The sequence below is a fragment of the Lithobates pipiens genome, unplaced genomic scaffold (genome assembly GCF_037356315.1).
Source record: "Lithobates pipiens isolate NorthernLeopardFrog02 unplaced genomic scaffold, aLitPip1_a1.2 Scaffold_30, whole genome shotgun sequence".
In the NCBI taxonomy this organism is placed as follows: Eukaryota; Metazoa; Chordata; class Amphibia; order Anura; family Ranidae; genus Lithobates; species Lithobates pipiens.
Window position 1 is genome coordinate 139,127,525 of NW_027507791.1, and position 23,794 is coordinate 139,151,318.

The window sequence follows — 23,794 nt, forward strand, 5'->3', positions numbered from 1 at the left end:
TTGTGCTGCTGTGCGTTGACTTGCGGTGCCTACCTATGCACTGCGGTAAAATGCAGTATGCCTGCATATTTCCACCACTTACTGCACCGGACCTCCAAGCTGTGTTGCAGTGTAAATGGGGCACATAGAAAACAATTGCTTTCTAAAGCCCCATACACACGATCGGACTTTGTACAAACTTTCCCGTGGACTTTTGTACAAAGGGCGTGGTCCACAAGTTTGTATTGCATACACACGGTCGGACTTTTTGACAACAAACACGAACGTAGTGACGTCACAACGTACTGACGCCACTTCAAAAGAGGACGTTCAATGACTCCAGCGCCACCTTTGGTCAACTTCTGTATTGTAGTCCAATCGTTTGCATTGGTTCTGAGCATGCGTGTTTGTACCTTGTACAAAAGTCCGGTGCTTTTGCATACACACGGTCGGACTTTGCTCCATCGGACTTTTGTTGCCAGAAAGTTTGTCCGTTCGCAGAGCCAACAAAAGTCCGATGAAAACAGAAAAAGTTTGTCCGATGGAGCGTACACACAGTCGGATGTTGCTCCAAAACAGCTAATTTGCATGTTTGTTGTCAAAAAGTCAGACCGTGTGTACGGGCCTTAAGTGTCCTAGTGATAAGTGGTGTTTTGTCCAGTGCAGAAAAATGCTGGCACTGTGTGAAAAAGGTCCTAAACACAGCTAAATGCATGCAAAAATGCAGCTAAACCTGCTTTTAAAGTAGGAAAAGGTACTTTTGGAAGCATAAAAGGTTTTTTTTTTCTTTTTTTTTTTTTTTTTTTTCTTTTACTCTTCCCAGATCACTTCTCCTGCATTTAGAAAAGTTAAGCTCGGAAGTGTAATGCCACGTACACGCAATCGGATAATTCGCCCGTGTGTGGGCTCCGGTGTACTTTTTCTTTCCAAAAGTCCGGCGGACTTAGAATTTTTGACTCAAAATTGTCCGCCGGACTCGGCAGTCCGGCTGACAATCCGCCCGTCTGTGTGCTAGTCCACCGGACTTTTGAAATGAACGGACTTGCCCACACAGAGAAAATCAGTGAGATTGACACCTCGTTAGCTCCGTCACCTGGTATGGGTTTAAAGGGGAAGCCCTACGCCAAAAAAAAAAACGGCGTGGGGGGCCCCCCAAAGTCCATAGCAGACCCTTATCCAAGCACACAGCCTGGCCGATCGGGGAAAGGGGGGCCCCCACCCCAAAGCACCTTGTCCCCATGTTGATGAGGACAAGGGCCTCTTCCCGACAACCCTGGGAGTTGGTTGTCTGTCTGCGGGCGGGGGGCTTATCGGAGTCCAGGAGCCCCCTTTAATATGGTACGATGTACCCCCTACCCATTCACCTGGTGAAAAAAGTGTAAATGTAAAAACACAACACAAGTTTTTTAAATAATTTATTAGACGGCTCCGGTGGTCTTCTCTTCCGTCTTGATGGGGTCTTCTTGCCAGACTCCTCCACTATCTTCTGCTCTTTTGTTAGCTCTTTTACTAGTGGAAGAGCCAGGCTTTCTTCGTCGTCATTGCTGCCGCCGCCATCCAGGAGTCTTCTCCCGACTTCGGGGTCTTGTCCTGGTCTTCGGGGGTCTTGTCCCGCTCTTCTGTTCTTCTCGCCGGCCCTCCGTTATCTTCTTATAGCTCTTTTACTAGCGTTGGTCCGGTCTTCGGGAGCGGAACAAGACCCCGAAGTCGGAAGAAGACCCCTGGACGGCAGCGGCAATGTACCCCATATTCACATAGGGTGGGGGGCTGGTATCTGGGGGCCCCTTATTAAAGGGAGCTCCTGGATTCCGATAAGCCCCCCGCCCACAGACCCCGACAACCAACGGCCAGGATTGTCGGGAAGAAGCCCTTGTCCTCATCAACATGAGGACAAGGTGCTTCGGGGTGGGGGGGCCGCAGGGCATGAGGCCTGGTACAGCTCGGGGGGGGGGCTCGCTTGTCCCCACCCCCTTTCCTGGCCGGCTGGGCCTGCGTGCTCGGATAAGGGTCTGCTATGGACTTTGGGGGGGGGACCCCCATGCCATTTTTTCGGTGTAGGGGGTTCCTCTTTAAATCCATACCAGGCGACGGGGCTAGCGAGGTGTCAATCTCGCCGATGGAGGTGGCGACATTCACTTCCTTTGCTAGTCCCGGCTACCTGGAGCCACGTTCAAAATGAATGGACTTTTCTCCGTGTGGGGGCAAGTCCGTTCATTTCAAAAGCCCGGCGGACTCCCGCCATAGTCCGGCAGCTTGTCCGCCTGACCTAGCCTGCCGGAAAAGTCCAGTCGTGTATGGGTAGGTCTGCTCGTTCGGAAAGTCCGGCGGACCTCAGCTGCAAAGTCCGATCATGTTAACGCGGCATCAGTGTGAGTGTGGTCTAAGTTCCCTGATTAGATAATTGTAATGAAATAATCTCATGGGTCAGATGGTAGACTCACTAACTTAAACAAAGCGTTACTAGGCCTACTGATTACCAACAATACAGATCTGATCACAGATGTGGAAATAAGGGGCAATTTAGGAAACGACGATCACAGGTCAGTTAGCTTCAGTATAAATCACACAAATAGGAAACATAAGGGGAATACAAAGACACTGACTTTCAAAAGAGCAAACTTCCCATGACTACGAACCTTGCAAGAAGATATAAATTGGGATAAAATCTTGAACAAAGAACACGGAGGAGAGATGGATTTGCTTTAAGGGCATTAGCCAGTGCATCCCATTGGGAAATACATTTAAAAGCGCAAACAAAAGTCCTGGATGGCTTACCTCCAATGTAAAAATGCATAAAAAAGTAAAGGAGAAGGCCTTCAAGAAATACAATGGTATTATTAATGTTAGCGCAAAGAACAATGTAACTGAGTTTAAAATTAATAGTAAAAGTAGTGATTAATACACATAGAGAATCACTTGTGTTCAGTCTATAAGTAGTTCCTAAATGAATCATCAATTCATGGCAAAAAGAATAGTGGGGTGGTAGAGGCGGCTGCTGCCTCAGAGAGCCAACTCTGTTTACAGAAAGATGGGAAGGGAGAACTCAGGAAGCACTACCTAAGTGCAGTATTAAAATAAGTGTTTTTAATGACCAGGTACATGAAAACACTCACAAGAGATAAGAAAGATATAGGCTCATCTGTCGTCCAGTAGTCCTGAGGGATCCTTGTATCCAGAAAGGGCACCAATATGTGACTGTGCTGTGGGACAGCAGGTCCCAGCGCGGACACTAGTTTTGTTTTGCCACACAGGGGGATCAGTAATAACTGGGGTTTAGAAGAGTGGATGACATCATTGATGCATACATACATCCATCAAATGCATTTTAGGAGTCAAATATCCATATGTTTTAATAAATTGTCCAAGCGGTGTTACACTATGAGGGCTTCCTCTTCTTTTTTGAGCCATTGATAGTGGTATCTGGGATTGCTGATCATGGGAAATATTTGTGTGACGCTGCTACACACTGGGGTTAGCTGATCCATGAGCGTCTGATATAAAGAGAAGGACACAGATGATTCATTTATAAGGCTTTTTCTGAGTTTCCATCTGGTAAGCGCATCCACTTCTCGGTGACAGGCACTTGTTTGCTGTTCTGTGTGGATTCACCGCGGTGTCCTGAAAATAACTTTTATAGAGGACTTTATTCTATAAGCCTTGTTTTTTCTTTTAGGTTGATGAACTGTGACTTATGATTTTTTTCCTTATTTATTTATGTGTGATCAATGTGACCTATATTAATTTATTCATTCACATATCAAACATTTATTTATTTACCCATTATTGATATTGGTCAGGGTAGTTAATAAGGGTTGTGGCGCAGCTTTTGAAACCCTTTCCAGTCTATTTGAGTGTGTGTATCCCACTTATAGCTGCGGCCTTTATATTAGTTTATGATTATTTGTGTTTGTTTATACCCGATCGCAGTTTATTTTTAATTTCAAAATATGACATATAATCACACATGGACTTGTCTTTTTTCAACCTCACCAACTGTGTAACTATGTAATATTGGCATGAATTAAAAAGGGGACTAACTCAAGAGATAAAGCGATAATTCTCCCAGTCTACTAGATTCTGGTCTGGCCTCACCTGGAGTATGCTGTCCAGTTCTGGGCACCAGTCCTCTGGAAGGATATACACGAAATGGAGCGAGTACAGAGAAGGGCAATAAAGCTAATAAAGGGGCTGGAGGCAGGGTCGTCTTCATGAGTGGCTGCATTGGGGGCACATCAGCTACACATTTTTTGTTTATATCTGTATGACTTTGTTTGTTTGAGTGTTAGCTGCTACAGAAAGTTATTTTCTTTTCTATATCACCCCCTTGTTTCAGGTCTAGCGCAGTGTTATCCCCCCCCCCCCCCCTTTTCCTTTGCCCCTGCACATTCCTTGGCCCCTTGCAGCTTTGTAAACGTATTGCTTTCAAGCCGATCGGGTCAGCAGGAGCATCAGTGGTGCGAGGGAGGCTGCCCCTGCCTGTAATACTGCCCTTTCATTTAATCACAATAGACTTTCCCTTGGGGATCTTCAGTAGATTCCTGAGGCAGCCCGAGAGGTGGATGGAGCTGGGGTTGTGGCTGCCTCCTCCACTCCTCCCAAACACTTCTTCACACAGGCTGAGGAGGAGAGACTACAGCAGCCTGGGTGTCTGTATCCAGGAATGCAGTAAGTGAGCACATGTCACTGCATACAGAACTAAGCTGTCACTATTTCAGTGAACAGGGGTTGATCGGGGGTCTAAAAAGTAGTTTAAAGTGGTCTGACCAGTAATCTGAAGAGGGGCTAAATGGGGGGGTCTGAAAAAAAAGTTTAAAAGTGTCCAATCTAAGATCTCAAGAGGGGCTTATCTGAGGTCTAATAAGGGTCTGATCTGAGGTCCGAAGAGGGGCTGATCAGGGATCTGACAATTGAGGGCACGGGGAGCGCCGCCCCCTCTCTCCTGCCATCCCTCTAGCACCAAAATATAGATTCATGCAATGCACCGCTGCCACCCCCTACTCTGGTGCCCAGCCCCAGCAATGGGGGGGGGGGAGGGGGTGGTTTTGAAGCAACTGATTAGAGCCATATGCTCTAATAGGTGTCAAAAAAGGTGACCTGCGAGTGCCATGCTGGGCGCTTGCAGGTCACTCAGCTGTGTTAGAAAAGCAAATGAATATTCATATTCCTAACACTAAACCAGGGGTTGACAAATTTGCTTGGAATCTAGGAGCCAGCTAAAAAAGTTAGGAGCCGGGTCCGTGATGGCGATCCGGACCTGTCCCTGGCCTGACATGGAGACAAGTGAGGGGAAGATAGCCCCAAGCCCCCCACCTGTCTCCAAGTCATTGCCCCCCATAGCTCTTAGAGGGACATTTTATTTATTTTTTTCAAATGACAATTTTTTTTTTTAAATTGCATTTTAGTGTAAATATGAGATGTGAGGTCTCTCTGACCCCAGATCTCATATACAAGAGGACCTGTCATGCTTTTTTCTATTACAAGGGATTTTTACATTCCTTGTAATAGGAACAAAAGTGACACACATTTTTTTTTTTTTTTTTTAAAGAACAGTGAAAAAAATAAAAATAAAAGTTAAAATAAAAAAAAAATATTTTAAACGCGCCCTGTCCCGCCAAGCTTGCGTGCAGAAGCGAACGCATATATGAAAGCGGTGTTCAAACCACACATGTGAGGTATCGCTGCGATCGGTAGAGTGAGAGCAATAATTCTAGCCCCAGACCTCCTCTGTAACTTAAAAAGTGCAACCTGTAGAATTTTTTAAATGTCGCCTATGGAGATTTTAAAGGGTAAAAGTTTGTCGCCATTCGATGAGCGGGCGCAATTTTGAAGCATGACATGTTTGGTATCGATTTACTCGATGCAACATTATCTTTCACAATATTAAAAAAAATTGGGCTAACTTTACTGTCTTATTTTTTTTTTTTTTTATTAAATATATTTTCCCCAAAAAAGTGCGCTTGTAAGTCCGCTGTGCAAATACGGTGTGACAAACAGTATTGCAACGACCACCATTTTATTCTCTAGGGTGTTAGAATAAAATATATATATAATTTTTAGGGGTTCTGAGTAAAGGGAAGAAAGATAGGCTGGCAGACAGGGAAAATTAGCATTACATCCATTAGCATTGCTGGTTGTAATTCCAACGGCCACCACAAGAGGGCGCCAGATTACAGAAGGAACCATAGGATCGTAGAAGGCCTCAAAGCCGGGGGCTAAATTACCGGCCGGCGGCGGCGCGGCCCGACGCGATCGCGCCGGGGGGGGCCACGGAGACAGCATACCCCCAGCTGTGCTGCCCCAGGCGCCAGGTCTGGAATTCTAGTCGCAAATGCGACCGGGCGCCCGGGTTTTGTCGAGCCCTGCACTAAACCACCTCTCCGCCAATCAGGTGCTCGGATCTGTTGCCCGTCACCTGATTTTCTGAAACGACAGGTGCTATGATTGGATGCCTAGCAGGCATCCAATTATAGCAGAGAAAAACAAGATATTTGAGGGGTACACTCTAGAAGATGCATTAAAGATTGTGCAGCCATAAGACCATACAACAGATCAAAATATTACAGCACACACATGCAAAAAAGACATTTACCTTCAGCAAGGCTTATTTAAAACGCCTAGACTTTTTCAAAAAAACATTATCAAAAAATATGGGGATTTGGTCACACCATATTGCTATATGGTGCTTAAGCCTACTTTCTGCTACAAAGTACCTCATGATTAGTGGGTCCTACACTATCCATAGACTGGGAGATCCTGCTTCTCTGAACCATGGGAGCCATACGCTCCTCTATATGGGAGAACTTGAGGTCTCCACCCATGACACAGGTGGACACTAATGAGAGGTACTTAATGAGGGAGTGGGGTGCTCCTCACCCAAAAGGATTTGGTCAGAATCCATACATATAGACAAACAAGATATTTGGGGGGCACCCTAAAAGATGCATCAAAGATGGTGCAGCCATACGACCATACAACAGAACAATGGTTTTTGATAATGTTTTTTTTGGAAATGTCTAGGTGTTTTAAATAAGCCTTGCTGGAGGTAAATGTCTTTTCTGCATGTATGCGCTGTAATATTTTTTCAATCATAGCAGAGGACGGGAGAAGACATGGAGGAGCTGTCCCACCGAGACAGGTGAGTGCAGATGGCTGGGGGCAAACATTTTTCAGTTTGTTTGAGCACCAGCCGCAACTGTATTTCACTCTATACCATCCAATCCTGTCACTATAGCTCCCCATACCATCCAATCCTGTCACTATCGCTCCCCATACCATCCAATCCTGTCACTATCGCTCCCCATACCATCCAATCCTGTCACTATAGCTCCCCCATACCATCCAATCCTGTCACTATAGCTCCCCCATACCATCCAATCCTGTCACTATAGCTCCCCCATACCATCCAATCCTGTCACTATAGCTCCCCATACCACCCAATCCTGTCACTATGCCTCCCAATACTACCCAAACTTGACACCATACATACACCTGATACTGTACACTTCTGACCTACACTTCTGACCTCCCCTCTACTGTGTCCTCCAACCCCCCTGTACTGTGCCCTCCTGCCCTCACCCCCATACTGTGTATAGTCATACATAGATACAGTCTGCTGATAGGCTGGGAGTGGCATTTATGACGGGGCAGTGTGTACAGGGAGCTGGATAGTTTCAAAAAGAAGTGGGAGCAGTGTGTACAAGGAAAAAGAGTCAGTGTATATGGGGGGGGGGGGGGGGGAGACAATGTGTATAGGGGCTACATTTAATTTGAGATAATTCCCTATTTGTCTGTATTTGTTTCTAATCAGACTAAAATGCCACACCAAATATGAAGCATTATTTAGCCACCGCGCACATAGCATGCTGTAGATCACCATCTCCCTGGTAGGGGCCCTAGTGCATTACTTTGCCCAGGGGCCCATCATAATATTATGATGGCCTTGACCTTAGTTATGAAGGCAGGTTGCGAGCACTGAACTTATTCTCTATGGAGAAGAGACTCTTCAGATGGGCTATGATTTCAATTTACAAATACAATACTGGTGACCCCACAACAAATAGGGATAAAACTTTTCCACGGAAGGGAGTTTTATAAGACACGTGGCCACTCATAAAAATTTAGAAGAAAGGAGGTTTAACCTTAAACTGCATAGAGGATTCTTTACTGTAAGTGCGTCAAGGATGTGGAATTCCCTTCCACGGGTGGTGGTTTTAGCGGGGAGCATCGATAGTTAAAAAAAATGAATTAGATAATCACCTGAAGGATCGCAACATGCAGGGATATACAATGTATTACTGACATATAATCACATACATAGGTTGGACTTGATGGATATTTGTCTTATTTATTTATTTTTTATGTAACTATACAATACATTTTGTAGCTTCATCAACCACCGGACAGGAGAACTCAGACTGAAAAAGTGGATGATCTAATAATTCAGCTGAGAGACGAGGCCGCTATTGATCAGCAGTGGAATCCAGATGCTCAGTCTCGAGGTAAAATAATTATTTGCCTTTTATATCAATGCTTTGATATGTCTGTAGTAGGAAAATGTAATGCTCTATACATCAGAATTTGCAGTACTGCATTTGAATAAGCAGCAATCTTTTCTGCTCCCTTTTTTTTTTTTTTGTGACATAAAAACGTGTACAAATTAATTGACACAAATAGTGGGCTGTGAAGGTAACAGGCTAATTTAAAATAGAAGTATGGGCGTTTAAAAAAAAAAGTAATTCTGACCTAGATGGCTGTAGACTTGATCCCAGCTGCAGCTATCTGCCGCCGCCTCTAAAACAGTGAGTGATCAAAAAATGCTGATCGCTCAGTTGTCGGTCTTCAGCTTGCAGGGAGCTGGTGACTGACGCCACCGCCTTGCTCTCCCCACCAGCACTCACTGGAGTTCTGGGCTGTGGATGGGGCGAGAGTGGCTGGATCAGACTCTCAGCGCCTCACTGAAAGCCTGAGCCAACTGCCAGTCAAGGCATTTGGGTGGATCGCAACCATACAGTCAGGAAATTTTCAGATCCTTGTCTATACTTTGCCTTTAGGTCCCTTTCACACTTGTGCGACTTGTCCTGTGACTTGAGAGTGCAAAGTCACATGTCAAGTCGTACCCCATGATTTCCAATGATAACCATTCATATCTGTGCGACTTCAAGTCGCACCAACATCAAAGTAGTCTATGCATTACTTTAGTCCAACTTTGATCCGAGTAGAGGTCCATAGACCTCAAGTTTACACAGGCATTCCCTGAAATCGCGACAAAATTGTGTGACTTTTAAGTCTCAGCAGTGTGAAAGGGGCCAATGCAGTGCACAGTGAAGTAAGCATAAGAACACACTGGTACTCGTCTTGTATTCTTTAGACTGAACTAATCTGCTAAAATCTGATCTGTTATTACCCCTTTTAAATTACCATTGCCATGTGTCGCCACTTCATAAAAGCCTCTGAAAGCTCAGGCGCTCTGTTCTATTCATTTAAAAAAAAAAAAGTTGTGCTTTTCTGAAATGCAGCATCCCTAGCACGCTTTTTTTTTTATTTAAAGGAATTGTGTACATACAGAAATGACAATAGATTTAAAATCATTATTTATATATATATATATAATGTATGTATATGTGTGTGTGTCAATACATTGATCAGATAGATATTTTTGTTATTTTGATGACTTTCATAACCGGTAACAACTATTATGAAACAAGAAACGGGAATAAAAACGAAAGAAATGGCTGTGTAACGACATGTTATGTGAATAAAAAAGTCATAATTAAGTAAACCGTTCTATTGCGTACTTTTCTGCCCCCCCCCCCCCCTTCTGAAATAATTTAGTAATAATTATGCAATCCACTGTCTTTCATAATACTAAGTCATATGTCTTATTAAAAAGATGCTATTCTATACCTGATTTCCTAGCGCTGCTTGGCGCTCATGTGACTGGCCCGCTCTCTCCTTTCCTCCTCTCCTTCTCCTGAATGTCAGTGGAGGATTCTTGGCCCCTCTCGCTCTAGCTGTCATGTCGGGAGAGGGGATAGACAGCCAGTCACATGAGCGCTATAAAATCAGGTATAGAACAGCATCTTTTTAAAGAGGAAGTAAACGCTCCCACTCTGATGCTTCTTTTCATTTAGTCCATTATAATAAGTAATTATCAAACTATAGCCACTGTAATCCAGCCCAAATCGCATATTACTTACTGTTTAAAGAAAATAAAAAAAAACTTGTTTCCAGGGGTTAGGCAGCACCATCTTAAGTATTGTTTTCTGAGTCCACAGTGGAGTGTATTTCCACCCTTACATTGAGCTCTTCCTGTACTGTTAACCAAGCCTCCTTCTCAATCCAACGTTTCTATGGCAACCCTACTAACCTGTTCATAGCTGACTTGTTTTATTTCATAGTATTTACTTGTGCCGATTGTCTAATGTTTGACTTTGTAAGTTTTATCAGCTTCAACTGCTAAGACTGCAGTGATGGCCAGGTTTACACTGCATGTGTTGTCACATGGTATGTAGGAGGAAGCTCTGAATGATTCTGCAGCCTCCTGGGATATCAGTGGTGTGTCGTAGGAAGTCCTGATAACAGATAGACAAGCACATAGAGTGTGCCGTAAATCAGGGGAGATCTGTGCATGCTCAGTGACGTTATTCTAAATAACAAAAAGGATTACAACAATACTAAGCAAGTAAAGAGATATCTACAAGCAGTTACATTAGGGTTTTTATGCTGATTTACACGGGACAAAGTTGTGGAGGAGGGTTTACAACCACTTTAATAAGGCACATATACAGGGCAGCTAGTATTCTGAAAGACAGGGGATTGTGTGATAGATACTAAGTGGGTTTACAACCACTTTAAGGCTGAGGAGGTTAGTCTATATCCACTGGAGAACCACTGTTTGTTCTTGTTCTTTCTCTTTTTTTTTTATGCATTTGAAATAATCAAAGTGGTGTGTAATAGATTTTGTGGAAACATCATAATTGGATGAGTAGTGGTATTGAAGAAGTCAATGTCGATAGATATAGATAGATATATATCTATCTCTATTATAATATATATTTTTTCAAAGATATCTGGATTATTCTTATGCCATTGCTCTATATGCTTAAGGATTCTAGGGGACTTGTTTCCTAAGAGAGCGGGAAATCTTTAACCTAAATTTGGCCCTGACATTAAACCTGAACTCCAGACAAAAGCTTAATACACAGATAAAATACATACAAGGCGCATTTAAATCTAACAAAATAGTTGTAATTCTGTCCATCCAGTCTTGAGATTTACACAGCTCTGTTACACAACAGTCCTTCCTGGCGGGGAGGGGACGTTATCTACCTCTTTTGTGTTTTGAATTTCACTTACTAAAACAAATGACACAGGATGTTTTTTTTGTTTTTTTCTGCTACTTAAAATCTATTAATATAGCTTGTCTGTTCTAGGGTTGTAACGATACCAGTTTAGTGGGTTGCACCGATACCACATACCAATACTTTTTTTCCAAGTACTCACTGGTATCAATTACCAATACTTTTTTTTTATTAACCCTAGTGTGTGTGGGGGGGGGGGGGGGGGGAAGGGTATTCGGTGAGATATCAGGGGTCTAAACAGATCCCTGACGTCTCCCCTTTGAGACATGGAAAGGGACTGAGGACACAGATTACCCAGTTTCTTTGCAGCCAGCTCCTGTCCATTCTTAAACTGAAGCATCATAAACACAGGTTACGATGCTCAGTTATGAATGGACAGAGTCAGTGATCACTGACTGTCCATTCGGAAAAGGAAGGAGCCAGTAAATGACACATTTACCAGCTCCTTCCTCCGCTCTCCATCCTGACAGATCTGGGACATGGGAGAGTGGAAGAGCACAGGGGGGAACCGGAGGAGCAAAGGGAGGAGTGCACAGAGGACATTGAGGGGCACCAGGGGAGCAAAGGGAGGAGTGCACGGAGGAGAACACGGGGAGCAAAGGGAGAAGTGCACAGAGAAGGACATTGTGGGAACAAGAGGAGCACAGGGAGGAGGACACTGGGGAAACAATAACCAGACAGTAACAATCCAGAAATGTCTGCTATTAAAACATTGTGCGCTCCCATCATTTTACGGTACATCTCACCCTCACCCTGTGACTGGACAGTGAAAGGAAAAGCAGCACAGTGGTGAGATCCTCTCTCGGACAGTCTGCTTTCTCATCCAATTTGCATGGCTTTTGTCTTCTGATTGTGTCCTTATCTGCTTCTTCCTCCCACTTTCTGAGCTGTGCTGTCCAGTGATACAAGAAGCTGATGCTACATTAAATGCAGTTAAATGCAACTTGCTATTGCTTGCTTTAGAAAAATAAATTTAATGATTACAGGGTAGCATTACTTTGTGTCTGTTTGGAGTTCAGCATTAACTTTTATATCCACTGCCTATTTTACAGTTCAGACAACTCAAGTTCAATATGAGCAGATTTTAACAAGTGTGTTTTGTCTAAAAAGGAGACTAATAATCTCCCCATTATCCATTGTAGCTACTCTCACTGTAGAAGTTCACTGAGCTTGCGGGCCCTCATATAGATAGGATGGTACCATCACCCAATCTGTAGTTTGTTGGCAAGTAGTAACAGACCTCTTCCTTTTAGTTTTCTTACTTAAGTGGGTTTCCCAAATTTAGAAAATCAGCTACTACTGTACTTAACAAATCTAGTTTTGTTAATTTCTCTGCTCCTGGGAAAGAAGGATTTATCAGGAAATATGAATACATTTACTCTCCTTTGGGCATTTTCCCTAATTCTATGCATATGTCCATATCGTGCTTGTCCTCAGGGGAATTCTGCTTCTGATTCAACAGAAGTTCTCTGCTTGATGTAACCACAAAAAATTAGAACTCATCTGCTCCATAAATTTAACATCCTCCAAGTCTGTCACTAAAGTGCTTACCCAATGGTACATGGTGCCAACCAGATTAGCACACCACTATCCACACTCTGCACTGCTTCAGGGATTGTAATAGCAATGGCGATGTCATGCTCACCTGGTGGACCTGCCCTATGCTAAACTGATTCTGGATCAAAGTGTTCAAAGTCTCATACTAATTTTAGAATGCAAGATGCACATAATCATAACCCAATTATTTGCTATTGTCCATGGTACATTGTTATTATGACAACAGGTTAACTACTATACTTATGTTAACAATTCAGTGAAAATGTATTGGAAATCAGAGAAAAGTTTATGTAGCTGTATTCACATAATGGAAGGAAGTCAGAAATGCACCATCCTTTATAGTTCTGATAGTTATGTATAGTCTGAAAAGCAAGTCCACCAGCCAGAATTTGAAGAATGGTCAATTGCTATGTTGAAGCAGCACACATATCAGGGTTAAATTTCCATTCAAGCAAATCTGTGATAAACTCAAGTAAAACAGTATATATGCTTCAGTTGAAACTTAGCTTAGCCCCCTACTGAACCTCCTTGTTGGTTTAAAGTTGCTTACCTTCACATTAAAGGACAAGTAGGTAGGCTCAGAAGGTAGAAAAGGGAGGGACCAAGTTCAGCTGATGAGCTCTAATTTTGTTTGTTTAATGTTTATTACAGGAATTTATATAGTGCTGACAATTTAAAGCGGAGGTCCACCCTAAAATGGACCTCCGCTCATCGGAATCCCCCCCCCCTCCGGCGCCACAATCGGCACCTTTCAGGTGGGAGGGGGGTGCAGTTACCTGGATAATCCAGGTAACTGCACCCACTTCCGGGCTAGCTCTCCGCGGAAAGGGGCGTACGTTACGCCCCTTTCCGCAAGCGCCCGCCCCCTTCAGCAAGTGCCCCGCTGCCTGCTGGGAAACACACAGCTCCCAGAGGCAGCGGGGACCGTCCGGATTGCGCCGCGCGGCTCGCGCATGCGCAGTAGGGAACCGGGAAATGAAGCCGAAAGGCTCCATTTCCTGATTCCCATACCCAAGATGGCAGCGGCACGAGCGAGCGATCGGCTTCGGGTGCCGACATCGCGGGCGCGCTGGACAGGTAAGTGTCACTATTTAAAAGTCAGCAGCTGCAGTATTTGTAGCTGCTGGCTTTTAAAAAAAAAAAAAAAACGCGGAGTCCCGGTGGACTCCCGCTTTAAGCTGCTTTTTTACATGTTGTATATTTATAAAATTGCCTGCCTTCAAGGAGCTCCTAGGCTAAGGTCCTATCTCGCATGCATGCATACATACATACACATACTAGACATACTAGAGCCTATACATACTAGAGCCGGTTGAGATAGGAACCAGTTAACCTACTAGGAGTGTGGGAGAAAACCAGAGTACCCAGATGAAACCCATACAACACAGGGAGAACATGCAAACTCCATGCAGATAGTGTTCTGGCTGGGATGATTGAACCAAGGACCTCAGAGCTGCAAAGTGCCATTGCACTTTTTTTTATCATTTGTTCAGTCTCTATTGCCTGAAATTGTTATAGATTGACTTTGCTAACCTTGTGTTTGCACACTTTAATAAAGTATGCCGTGTGTGTGTGTGTATATGTATGTAATATATATATATATAATATAATATATAATATATAATATATATTACAGTATCTCACAAAAGTGAGTACACCCCTGACATTTTTGTATATAGAGTATTTTCATGTGACAACACTGAAGAAATGACACTTTACATTGTAGCAAAGTAGTGAGTGTATAGCAGTGTAAATTTGCTGTCCCCTCAAAATAACTCAATACACAGACATTAATATCTAAACGGCTAGCAACAAAAGTGAGTACACCCCTAAGTGAAAATGTCCAAATTGGGCCCAAAGTGTCAATATTTTGTGTGGCCACCATTATTTTCCAGCACTGCCTTAATCCTCTTGGGCATGTAGTTCACCAGAGCTTCACAGGTTGCCACTGGAGTCCTCTTCCACTTCTCCATGATGACATCACGGAGCTGGTGGATGTTAGAGACCTTGTGCTCCTCCACTTTCTGTTTGAGGGTGTCCCACAGTTGCTCAATAGGGTTTAGGTCTGGAAACATGCTTGGCTAGTCCATCATCTTTACCCTCAGCTTCTTTAGCAAGGCAATGGTCATCTTGGAGGTGTGTTTGGGGTTATCCTGTTGGAACACTGCCCTGCGGCCCAGTCTCCGAAGGGAGGGGATCATTCTCTGCTTCAGTATGTCACAGTACATGTTGGAATTCATGGTTCTCTCAATGAACTGTAGGCAAGACACACTTGTCTTTGTACTCCTCACCTAGTTGCTGCCACCAACACTTTACACCATCTGAACCAAATAAGTTTATCTTGGTCTCATCAGACCACAGGACATGGTTCCAGTAATCCATGTCCTTAGTCTGCTTGTCTTGAGCAAACTCTTTGTGGGCTTTCTTGTGCATCACCTTTAGAAGAGGCATGCTTCTGGGATGATAGCCATGCAGACAAATTTGATGCAGTGTGTGGAGTATGGTCTGAGCACTGACAGGCTGACCCCCCCACCCCTTCAACCTCTGCACCAATGCTGGCAATAACTAATATGTTTATTTCCCAAACAACCTCTGGATATGCTGCTGAGCACGTTCACTCAGCTTCTTTGGCCAACCATGGTGAGGCCTGTTCTGAGTGGAACCTGTCCTGTTAAAACATTGTATGGTCTTGGCCACCATGCTGCAGCTCAGTTTCAGGGTCTTGGCAATCTTCTTATAGCCTATGCCATCTTTATGTAGAGCAACAATTCTTCTTTTTTTTTTTTTTTTCTTTTTTTTTTCAGATCCTCAGAGAGTTCTTTGCCATGAGGTGCCATGTTGAACTTCCAGTGACCATGCAGTACTTTAAGAAAAACACACCCTCTGAGTCGTGCGACGTGGCTCCCAAACAAAATTGACGCCCTTTTTTTCCCACAAATAGAGCTTTCTTTTGGTGGTATTTGATCACCCCTGCGGTTTTTATTTTTTGCGCTATAAACAAAAATAGAGCGACAATTTTGAAAAAAACACATTATTTTTTACTTTTTGTTATAAAAAATATCCCCCAAAAATATATAAAAAAACATTTTTTTCCCTCAGTTTAGGCCGATACGTATTCTTCTACATATTTTTGGTAAAAAAAATCGCAATAAGCGATTATTGATTGGTTTGCGCAAAAGTTATAGCGTTTACAAATTAGGGATAGTTTTATAGCATTTTTATTAATAATTTTTTATTATTTTTTTTTTACTAGTAATGGCGGCGATCAGCGATTTTTATTGTGACTGCGACATTGTGGGGGACCCATCAGACATTTTTGACACATTTTTGGGACCATTGTCATTTATACAGTAATCACTGCTATATAAATGCAGTGATTCCTGTGTAAATGACACTGGCAGTGAAGGGGTTAACCAGTGGGTGGCAGTGTAGGGGTTAAGTGTTCCTAGGGGTGTGTTACTAACTGTGGGGGGGTTGGGCTTTCATTTAGTGAACACTGATCTCTGCTCCAATCACATGGAGCAGAGATCAGCGTCACTAGTTGCTAGGCAGAATGGAGAAATGCTGTTTACTCTGCATTTCCTCCATTCGGCCACTCCGTGAGACGATCGCGGGGATGCCCGCGGCGATCGAGTCCACGGGTCCCGTGACCGGACTCACGGGGGTCCCGACCAGCGCGGGAGCGCGCCGCCGGCCGCATGCTCCCGATGGCAGGGCGGCATTGAATATTGGACGTACCTGTACACCAATATGCCTGCCCGTGCCATTCTGTCGACGTACATCGTCGTGCGCTGGTCGGGAAGTGGTTAAAAGCCAAACAAACTAAATATTTTATTCCTAAAATAAAACTCCCTAATAGCGATCTCGTACACGAGACCCCACACTTAGCCAAAGCCTTCTGGGAATATTATGCAGACCTGTATAAAGTGCTGTGTGACTCGTCCTCCCTGTCCCCACCGGAGAGACGCACCCGCATGCGTGCTTACTTAAGGGAAGCAAACCTGCCTAAATTATTGGAATCTGCCCTTCACAAACTAGAATCCGAATTCTCTGTTGAAGAATTCGAAACGGCCCTGGGAGCCTCCCCTTCAGGGAAGGCTCCCGGACCGGACGAGTATACTATCCTCTATTATAAAATGTTCAGTTCCATCCTACTCCCTCATTTTACAGCATATGCTAACTCAATCTCCCACACCTCAGGGCTTCACCCAGAATCCCTTACTGCCCACATTATGGTCATTCCTAAGCCAGGAAAGGATCCCGCCCACTGCAGCAGCTACAGACCAATCTCCCTGCTGAATGTGGATGTGAAAAAATTTCTCCAAGGTTATGGCTAACCGCCTACTCTCCCTGATACCTAAATGGATCTCACCTGATCAGACAGGCTTTATACCTCTCAGAGAGGCTAAGAACAACTCCCTACGAGTGATATCCCTACTCCAATATGTACGAAGATGGTCCCAGCCCACCCTACTATTATCTACTGATGCTGAGAAAACGTTTGATAGGGTGGAGTGGGACTTTCTCAAACTCACTTTGCGACAATTCGGCCTGGGCCCTCGAATATTTTCCCGCATCTCTTCCTTATACTCCAACCCCATGGCACAACTCTGCATAAATGGCACTCTCAGTGATTCATTCATGCTTTTCAGTGGGACTAGACAGGGCTGCCCCCTGTCCCCTCTCCTATTTGCACTCACTCTGGAACCTTTCTTGGCTACCATTAGACAGAACATTAACATCCATGGCATCCAAGTTGGTACTAAGACCCACAAGTATGTGGCATACGCGGATTACATTCTTTTCTTTATCCAACAACCACACATTTCACTTCCTAACCTGATATCCGCATTCTCTGCTTACCAATCGCTGTCCAACTTTAAAATCAACTTCTCTAAGTCTGAAATTCTGAATGTCAACTTCTCTAGGCGGGAGGAGGCATTAATCCGACCCCTCCTCCCCTTTAGATGGGTGCCACACTTCATGAAATACCTGGGCATATATCTCACTCCTAACATCCCCTCCCTTTTTAAGTATAATTATATCCCCTTACTAAACAGTATTAGCGAAGACTTGAGGAAATGGAACAATCTGTCGCATTCGTGGCTAGGTAAAGTGAACATTATCAAAATGAACATCTTACCTCGGGTCTTGTTTTTGTTCCAAATGATACTATTGGGTGTGCCTGTTGGGTTCTTCACTATATTACAAACCATGATCTCCCGCTTTGTCTGGAGGAACAGTCGCCCCAGAGTGTCTATGGATATTTTATTTCGCTCCAAGGACTCTGGGGGCCTGGCCCTTCCCAACTTTAAAACGTATTATCATGCTGTTGTACTGACTAGAATAGTAGAATGGAAATATGCTGCCAACTCCAAGTTATGGGTGCACCTGGAACGCTCATGCTCAGCAGACCTTACGGTTGTCCGCTGGCTTCCCCGCTCCAATAGGCATCTCTCTGGCTTAGCCTCAGCACTCACCATCTCAACATTGGATATATGGGATGCCCTACATAGAAAGTTCTCTTGGTCCTACAACTCTCCTCTGATGCCACTTCTCCAACATGCATATTTCCTACCTGGCTTACTTGATCCAGGCTTTCGGACCTGGTCGGTGGAAGGCCCCCTTCTATTGCACCACATCCTCCGCTCTAATACCCTTAAATCACTGCCTGAAATCCATGTTCCTCAACCTATCACATTCATGGACAAATGGAGGTACCTCCAACTTCAACATTTCCTCCGATCTCTGCCTCAGCCGCTGAGAGGGTTACAGGACTTAAACTGCATTGAGGAAGTTTTCAGCCCTCAAGACTATCCCCTCCATTGCATCTCAACCTGTTGCAGAGCCCTTATTGCACTCCAATCGGACGTGCCCCCGACATTCCTGGCTAAATGGGAATCAGACCTTGACACCTCTCCCAAAACACCAGAAAGACAAAGTTCTACGATTGACGCACGTGACGTCGCTTGCTTCTAAAATGGCAGAGGCCAAACTACAAACTGCTTACCAGATGGCATTATACTCCATCAAAACTACATCGGATGTTTCCCACTAATTCCCCGTTGTGCTGGACGAATTGTGCTAACACAGCCACCCACGCGCACATCTAGTGGTCTTGCCAAATTATTCATCCCTTCTGGTCTTCAGAGCTCCAGCTCATACAGCGAATCACAGGCGTTAGCCTACCCAATGATCCTTGGACTGTCCTGTTTCACGCTACCAAAGAACCCATTGGCATGTATAAGCGTTCACTCGTACCTCATCTGCTCAACACTGCTAAGGCTCTCATACCCGCACTCTGGGGACAACCCAAGATTCCCTCCTTAAAAACCTGGGTGGAAAGAATAGCTGAAGTGCACCTCATGGAAGACATCACCCACCGTAACAGGAACACCTCCCAGCGACACACTCTAACCTGGACCCCATGGGTAGCATTCATATCATCCACCCCCTGCTACAAAGAACTCATAATTCAAACACACGGAAATGGTGCCCACCTCCTCTGAGAGACTCGCCTGACAACCCATTACTGTAAGATTAGTTTCCTTAGGATTCATAGTTAGTCAGGTTGAAAAAAGACACAAGTCCATCCAGTTCAACCTTAATAGTGATTCAAAGTTGCTTCTGTTTTTGTGAGATCTCTCTATGATTTACTCAAACGTTTTCACTGTGTTTTAGCCACGCATGCCAACGTCCCCCCACCCCTCCCTGCTAGATCCTTACTCTTTCTTGCTCTTCTCTCTTTCTCTGGTTCTCACATGCGTCTCTACAGTCTTGATTCCCTGTTAGAGTACGTACCCTGACTTTTCTAATGTCTCTTGCGCAGGTGAAGGACTTCTCCTGTGCATAGCATATTTGATGTTTGAAGGTAGTGCGCTGCTGAGACAGGCTATTATACTTCTTCTGTAGCACCGCATGCTATTCATCCTTTGTCTGTTACTTTCATTTTACTTCAATAAAAATGTATTAACCACTTGACCACTGGGCACTTAAACACCCTTAATAACCAGACCAATTTTCAGCTTTCGGTGCTCTCACATTTTGAATGACAATTACTCAGTCATGCAACACTGGGCCTATATGAAATTTTTGTCCTTTTTTTCACACAAATGGAGCTTTCTTTTGGTGGTATTTAATCACCGCTCGGTTTTTTATTTTTTGTGCTATAAAAGAAAAAATACAGAAAATTCTGTAAAAAAAAGAATTTTTCTTTGTTTCTTTTATAAAATTTAGCAGATTAGTAATTTTTTCTTCATAAATTTTGGCCAAAATGTATACTACTACATATCTTTGGTAAAAATAAGTACAAATTGGTGGATATTTGGTCTTTGTGAAAGTTATAGAGTCCACAAGCTATGGTGCCAATATCTGAAAATTGGTCACACCTGAAGTACTGACGGCCTATCTCATTTCTTGAGACCCTAACATGCCAAAAAAGTACAAATACCCCCCAAATGACCCCTTTTTGGAAAGAAGACATTCCAAGGTATTTAGTAAGAGGCATGGTGAGTTTTTTGAAGTTGTCATTTTTTACCACAATTCTTTGCAAAATCAAGATTTTTTTTACTTTTTTTTTTTCCACAAAATTGTCATATTATCAGTTTATTTTTCACACACAGCATATGCATACCACAAATTACACCCCAAAACACATTCTGCTATTACTCCCGAGTACGGCGATACCACATGTGTGAGACTTTTATACAGCGTGGCCACATACAAAGGCCCAAGATGCAGGGAGCGCCATCAGGCGTTCTGGAGCACCCAGGACAATTCTGACATTTCTCTCCTACATGTAAAAATCATCATTTATTTGTTAAAAAATTACATAGAATCCCAAAACATTATATATGTTTTTTTAGCAAACACCCTGGAGAATACAATGGTGGTCGTTGCAACTTTTTATCTTCCACGGTATTTGCGCAGCAATTTTTCGAATGCTTTTTTTTGGAAAAAAAACAGTTTTGTGCTTAAAAAAAAAAAACACAGTAAAGTTAGCCCAATTTTTGCATAATGTGAAAGATGAAGTTATGCTGAGTAAATAGATACCTAACAACATGTCACTCTTCAAAATTGCACACGCTCGTGGAATGGCGCCAAACGTCGCTACTTAAAAATCCCCATAGGCGACGATTACATTTTTTTTTACTGGTTATATGTTTTGAGTTACAGAGGAGGTCTAGGGCTAGAATTATTGCTCTCACTCTAACGTTCGCAGCGATACCTCACATGTGTGGTTTGCACACCGTTTTCATATGTGGGCGGGACTTACGTATGCGTTCGCTTCTGCATGCGAGCACATGGGGACAGGGGCGCTTTAAAAAAAAAATTTTTTTTTATTGTTCATTTTACTTTATTTATTTTAGTTTGACATTTTTTTCCCCAAAAATAAATTTTTTGATCACTTTTAGTCCTATTACAAGGAATGTAAACATCCCTTGTAATAGGAATATGGCATGACAGGTCCTCTTAACAGTGAGATATGGGGTCAATAAGACCCCGCATCTCACCTCTAAGCTGGGAAGCCTGAAAAAATAAATAAAAATAAAATAAAAAAAAGATTCTGGCTTTGATCGTATTGGCGAGTCGGTAGAAGCACCGGAGGGCGGCGGGAGGGGGCTGGGGATGTCTATGGCTGGGTATTGCAGGGTATCACCGACTATGGCTGGGTATCTCAGAGTATGGCGTTGCAGAGTATTGGCGGGTGTTGCAGAGCATTGCAGAGTGTTGCAGGGTATTGGCGGGTGTTGCAGAGCATTGCAGAGTGTTGCAGGGTATTGGCGGGTGTTGCAGAGCATTGCAGAGTGTTGCAGGGTATTGGCGAGGTGTTGCAGAGCATTGCAGAGTGTTGCAAGGTATTGGCGGGTGTTGCAGAGTGTTGCAGGGTATTGGCAGGTGTTGCAGAGCGTTGCAGAGTGTTGCAGAGTGTTGCACAGTAATGCAGAGTGTTGCACAGTAATGCAGAGTGTTGCACAGTAATGCAGAGTATTGCACAGTATTTTAGAGTAATGCAGAGTAATGGCAGGGAATTGAGGGGTTAATTTTCGGTGAGCAGCGATGTGGGCACTGCAGATGCAGCCCACATCGCTGCTGACACCGATCTCTTCCCCCTCTGCTGTACCGATCGGTACAGAGAGGGGGAGGGAGGAACCGGCGTCATAAGATGACGCCGGTTTGTTTACAAGTGATCACTCCGTCATTTGACGGAGCGATCACGTGGTAAACGGCGGCGATGAGCGGCCGTTTACCGTGATGCGCCGGGTCCTGTGGACCCGGCGGTCACGGATGCTCTCGAGTGCGCGCCCCAGGGGGCGCGCGAGAGCGGAATTCTGGGATGACGTCCTCCCAGAGTTAAACAACCGCCCCCTAGCCGTCATTCGGCTATGGGCCGGTTGTTAAGTGGTTAAACAAAAAACACTTCCAGTGACCAGTGTGAGAGTGACGCCAAATTTAACACACCTGATCCCCATTCACACCTGAGACCTTGTAACGCCAATGAGTCACATGACACTAGGGAGAGAAACTGGCTTATTGGACCCAATTTTGACATTTTCACTTAGGGGTGTACTCACTTTTGTTGCCAGCGGTTTAGCCATTAATGGCTGTGTGTTGAGTTATTTTGAGGGAAAAGCAAATTTACACTGTTATACAAGCTGTACACTCACTACTTTACATTGTAGCATAGTGTAATTTCTTCAGTGTTGTCACATGAAAATATAGAATAAAATATTTACAAAAATGTGAGGGGTGTACTCACTTTTGTGAGATACTGTGTGTGTGTGTGATATAGATATATATACACTGGCACACCCTAAACAGGAAGTTCAATTCCCCATATAACCCCTCCCCTTACCGTTTTTTTTTGCCAGTGTCTTAGGTGTTGGTCACGACTAAAGATGTGCTGTGCTGAGCTCTGCTGGAATATTCCTTACTGGGGCAAGCCATGCAACTGGATCCATTGAATTGTCTTTTCCAGACCGAATTGAATGGTACCCAGGCCTTGTGTCCGAAGAAACAAGGTTTTACCTGTAACGCTTCTCTTTTTAGAAAGCTGGGCCCCAGGATCCAGTATTTAGTTTTTTTTAGCCATATTCCTGGCAGTTGCTTTTTACAGGCCCAGGGCTGTGGATCCCCCAATAAAAAGGGGGCCCCAGTCCCTGAAGGTTTTTTAATGGAGCCCACCATGAGAGGTGAAGATTGGGTCTGTTGCCACAGAATCCTTCAACTGGATAAGGTAAGGGAGATTCCTAGGATTTTTTCAAATTCTTGTGGGTTGTCTCCTTTAAGTAAATGTTATCATGCCTATAGTCACTACTGGGGGCTGTCAAGAGTACATACCTGTTCCATTCTTGTTAGTCTCACTCCATGTACAAGCTGCACGCTTCCCCAGGCCCAAGCTCCAGGTAAAGTCGTGGGAAAGGGTTTTTTTTTTCTCCTAGAAATGTACCCCCCCCCCCCCCCACCTGGATATCTTTTTCCTCCAGGCAGAGGGAGCATGTCACCAGGCAGCAGTATGCCGGACTGCTCCTGCCACCATTACTCGCGCGGGAAAATTATCTATTTTAAAATAGATGAGGGGGGGGCGCGGTGGGTGGTCGGAGTAAGGGGGCGGGGCTTAGCAGCGTTGGCGTGCTTCAGTGTCCACAACGCGGGCTGTATAGCTATGAAGTGCACCTTTTTCAGGTGCATACAGCTAAAGGAGGGACACAGAGCAGACGGGTGGCATGTGAGTGGGTGATACAGACATTCCCAGGCACATTTACTTAAGCATCAGGCTGAGCTTAATAGCAGCGGCAGTTGCTGGACTATTGCCCAGCAGTGGGTGCATTTTTTTTTTTTTTTTTGTGGTACCTCTGCATTTGTGCTCAGCACTATGACCAGAGGAGGTGGTTTAA

At 44.1% G+C, this 23,794-nt stretch overlaps 1 protein-coding gene across 2 annotated transcripts in view; it reads left to right on the plus strand.

Annotated features, from left to right (window-relative positions):
* ZFYVE19 (zinc finger FYVE-type containing 19) overlaps positions 1–23,794 on the plus strand; it is an 83,802-nt gene that overhangs the window by 49,561 nt on the left and 10,447 nt on the right. For both annotated transcript variants that reach the window (XM_077464906.1, XM_077464907.1), the window contains exon 7: positions 8,363–8,477. In XM_077464906.1, coding sequence (XP_077321032.1) covers positions 8,363–8,477 — 115 coding nt within the window. The remainder of the gene's footprint in view (positions 1–8,362; positions 8,478–23,794) is intronic.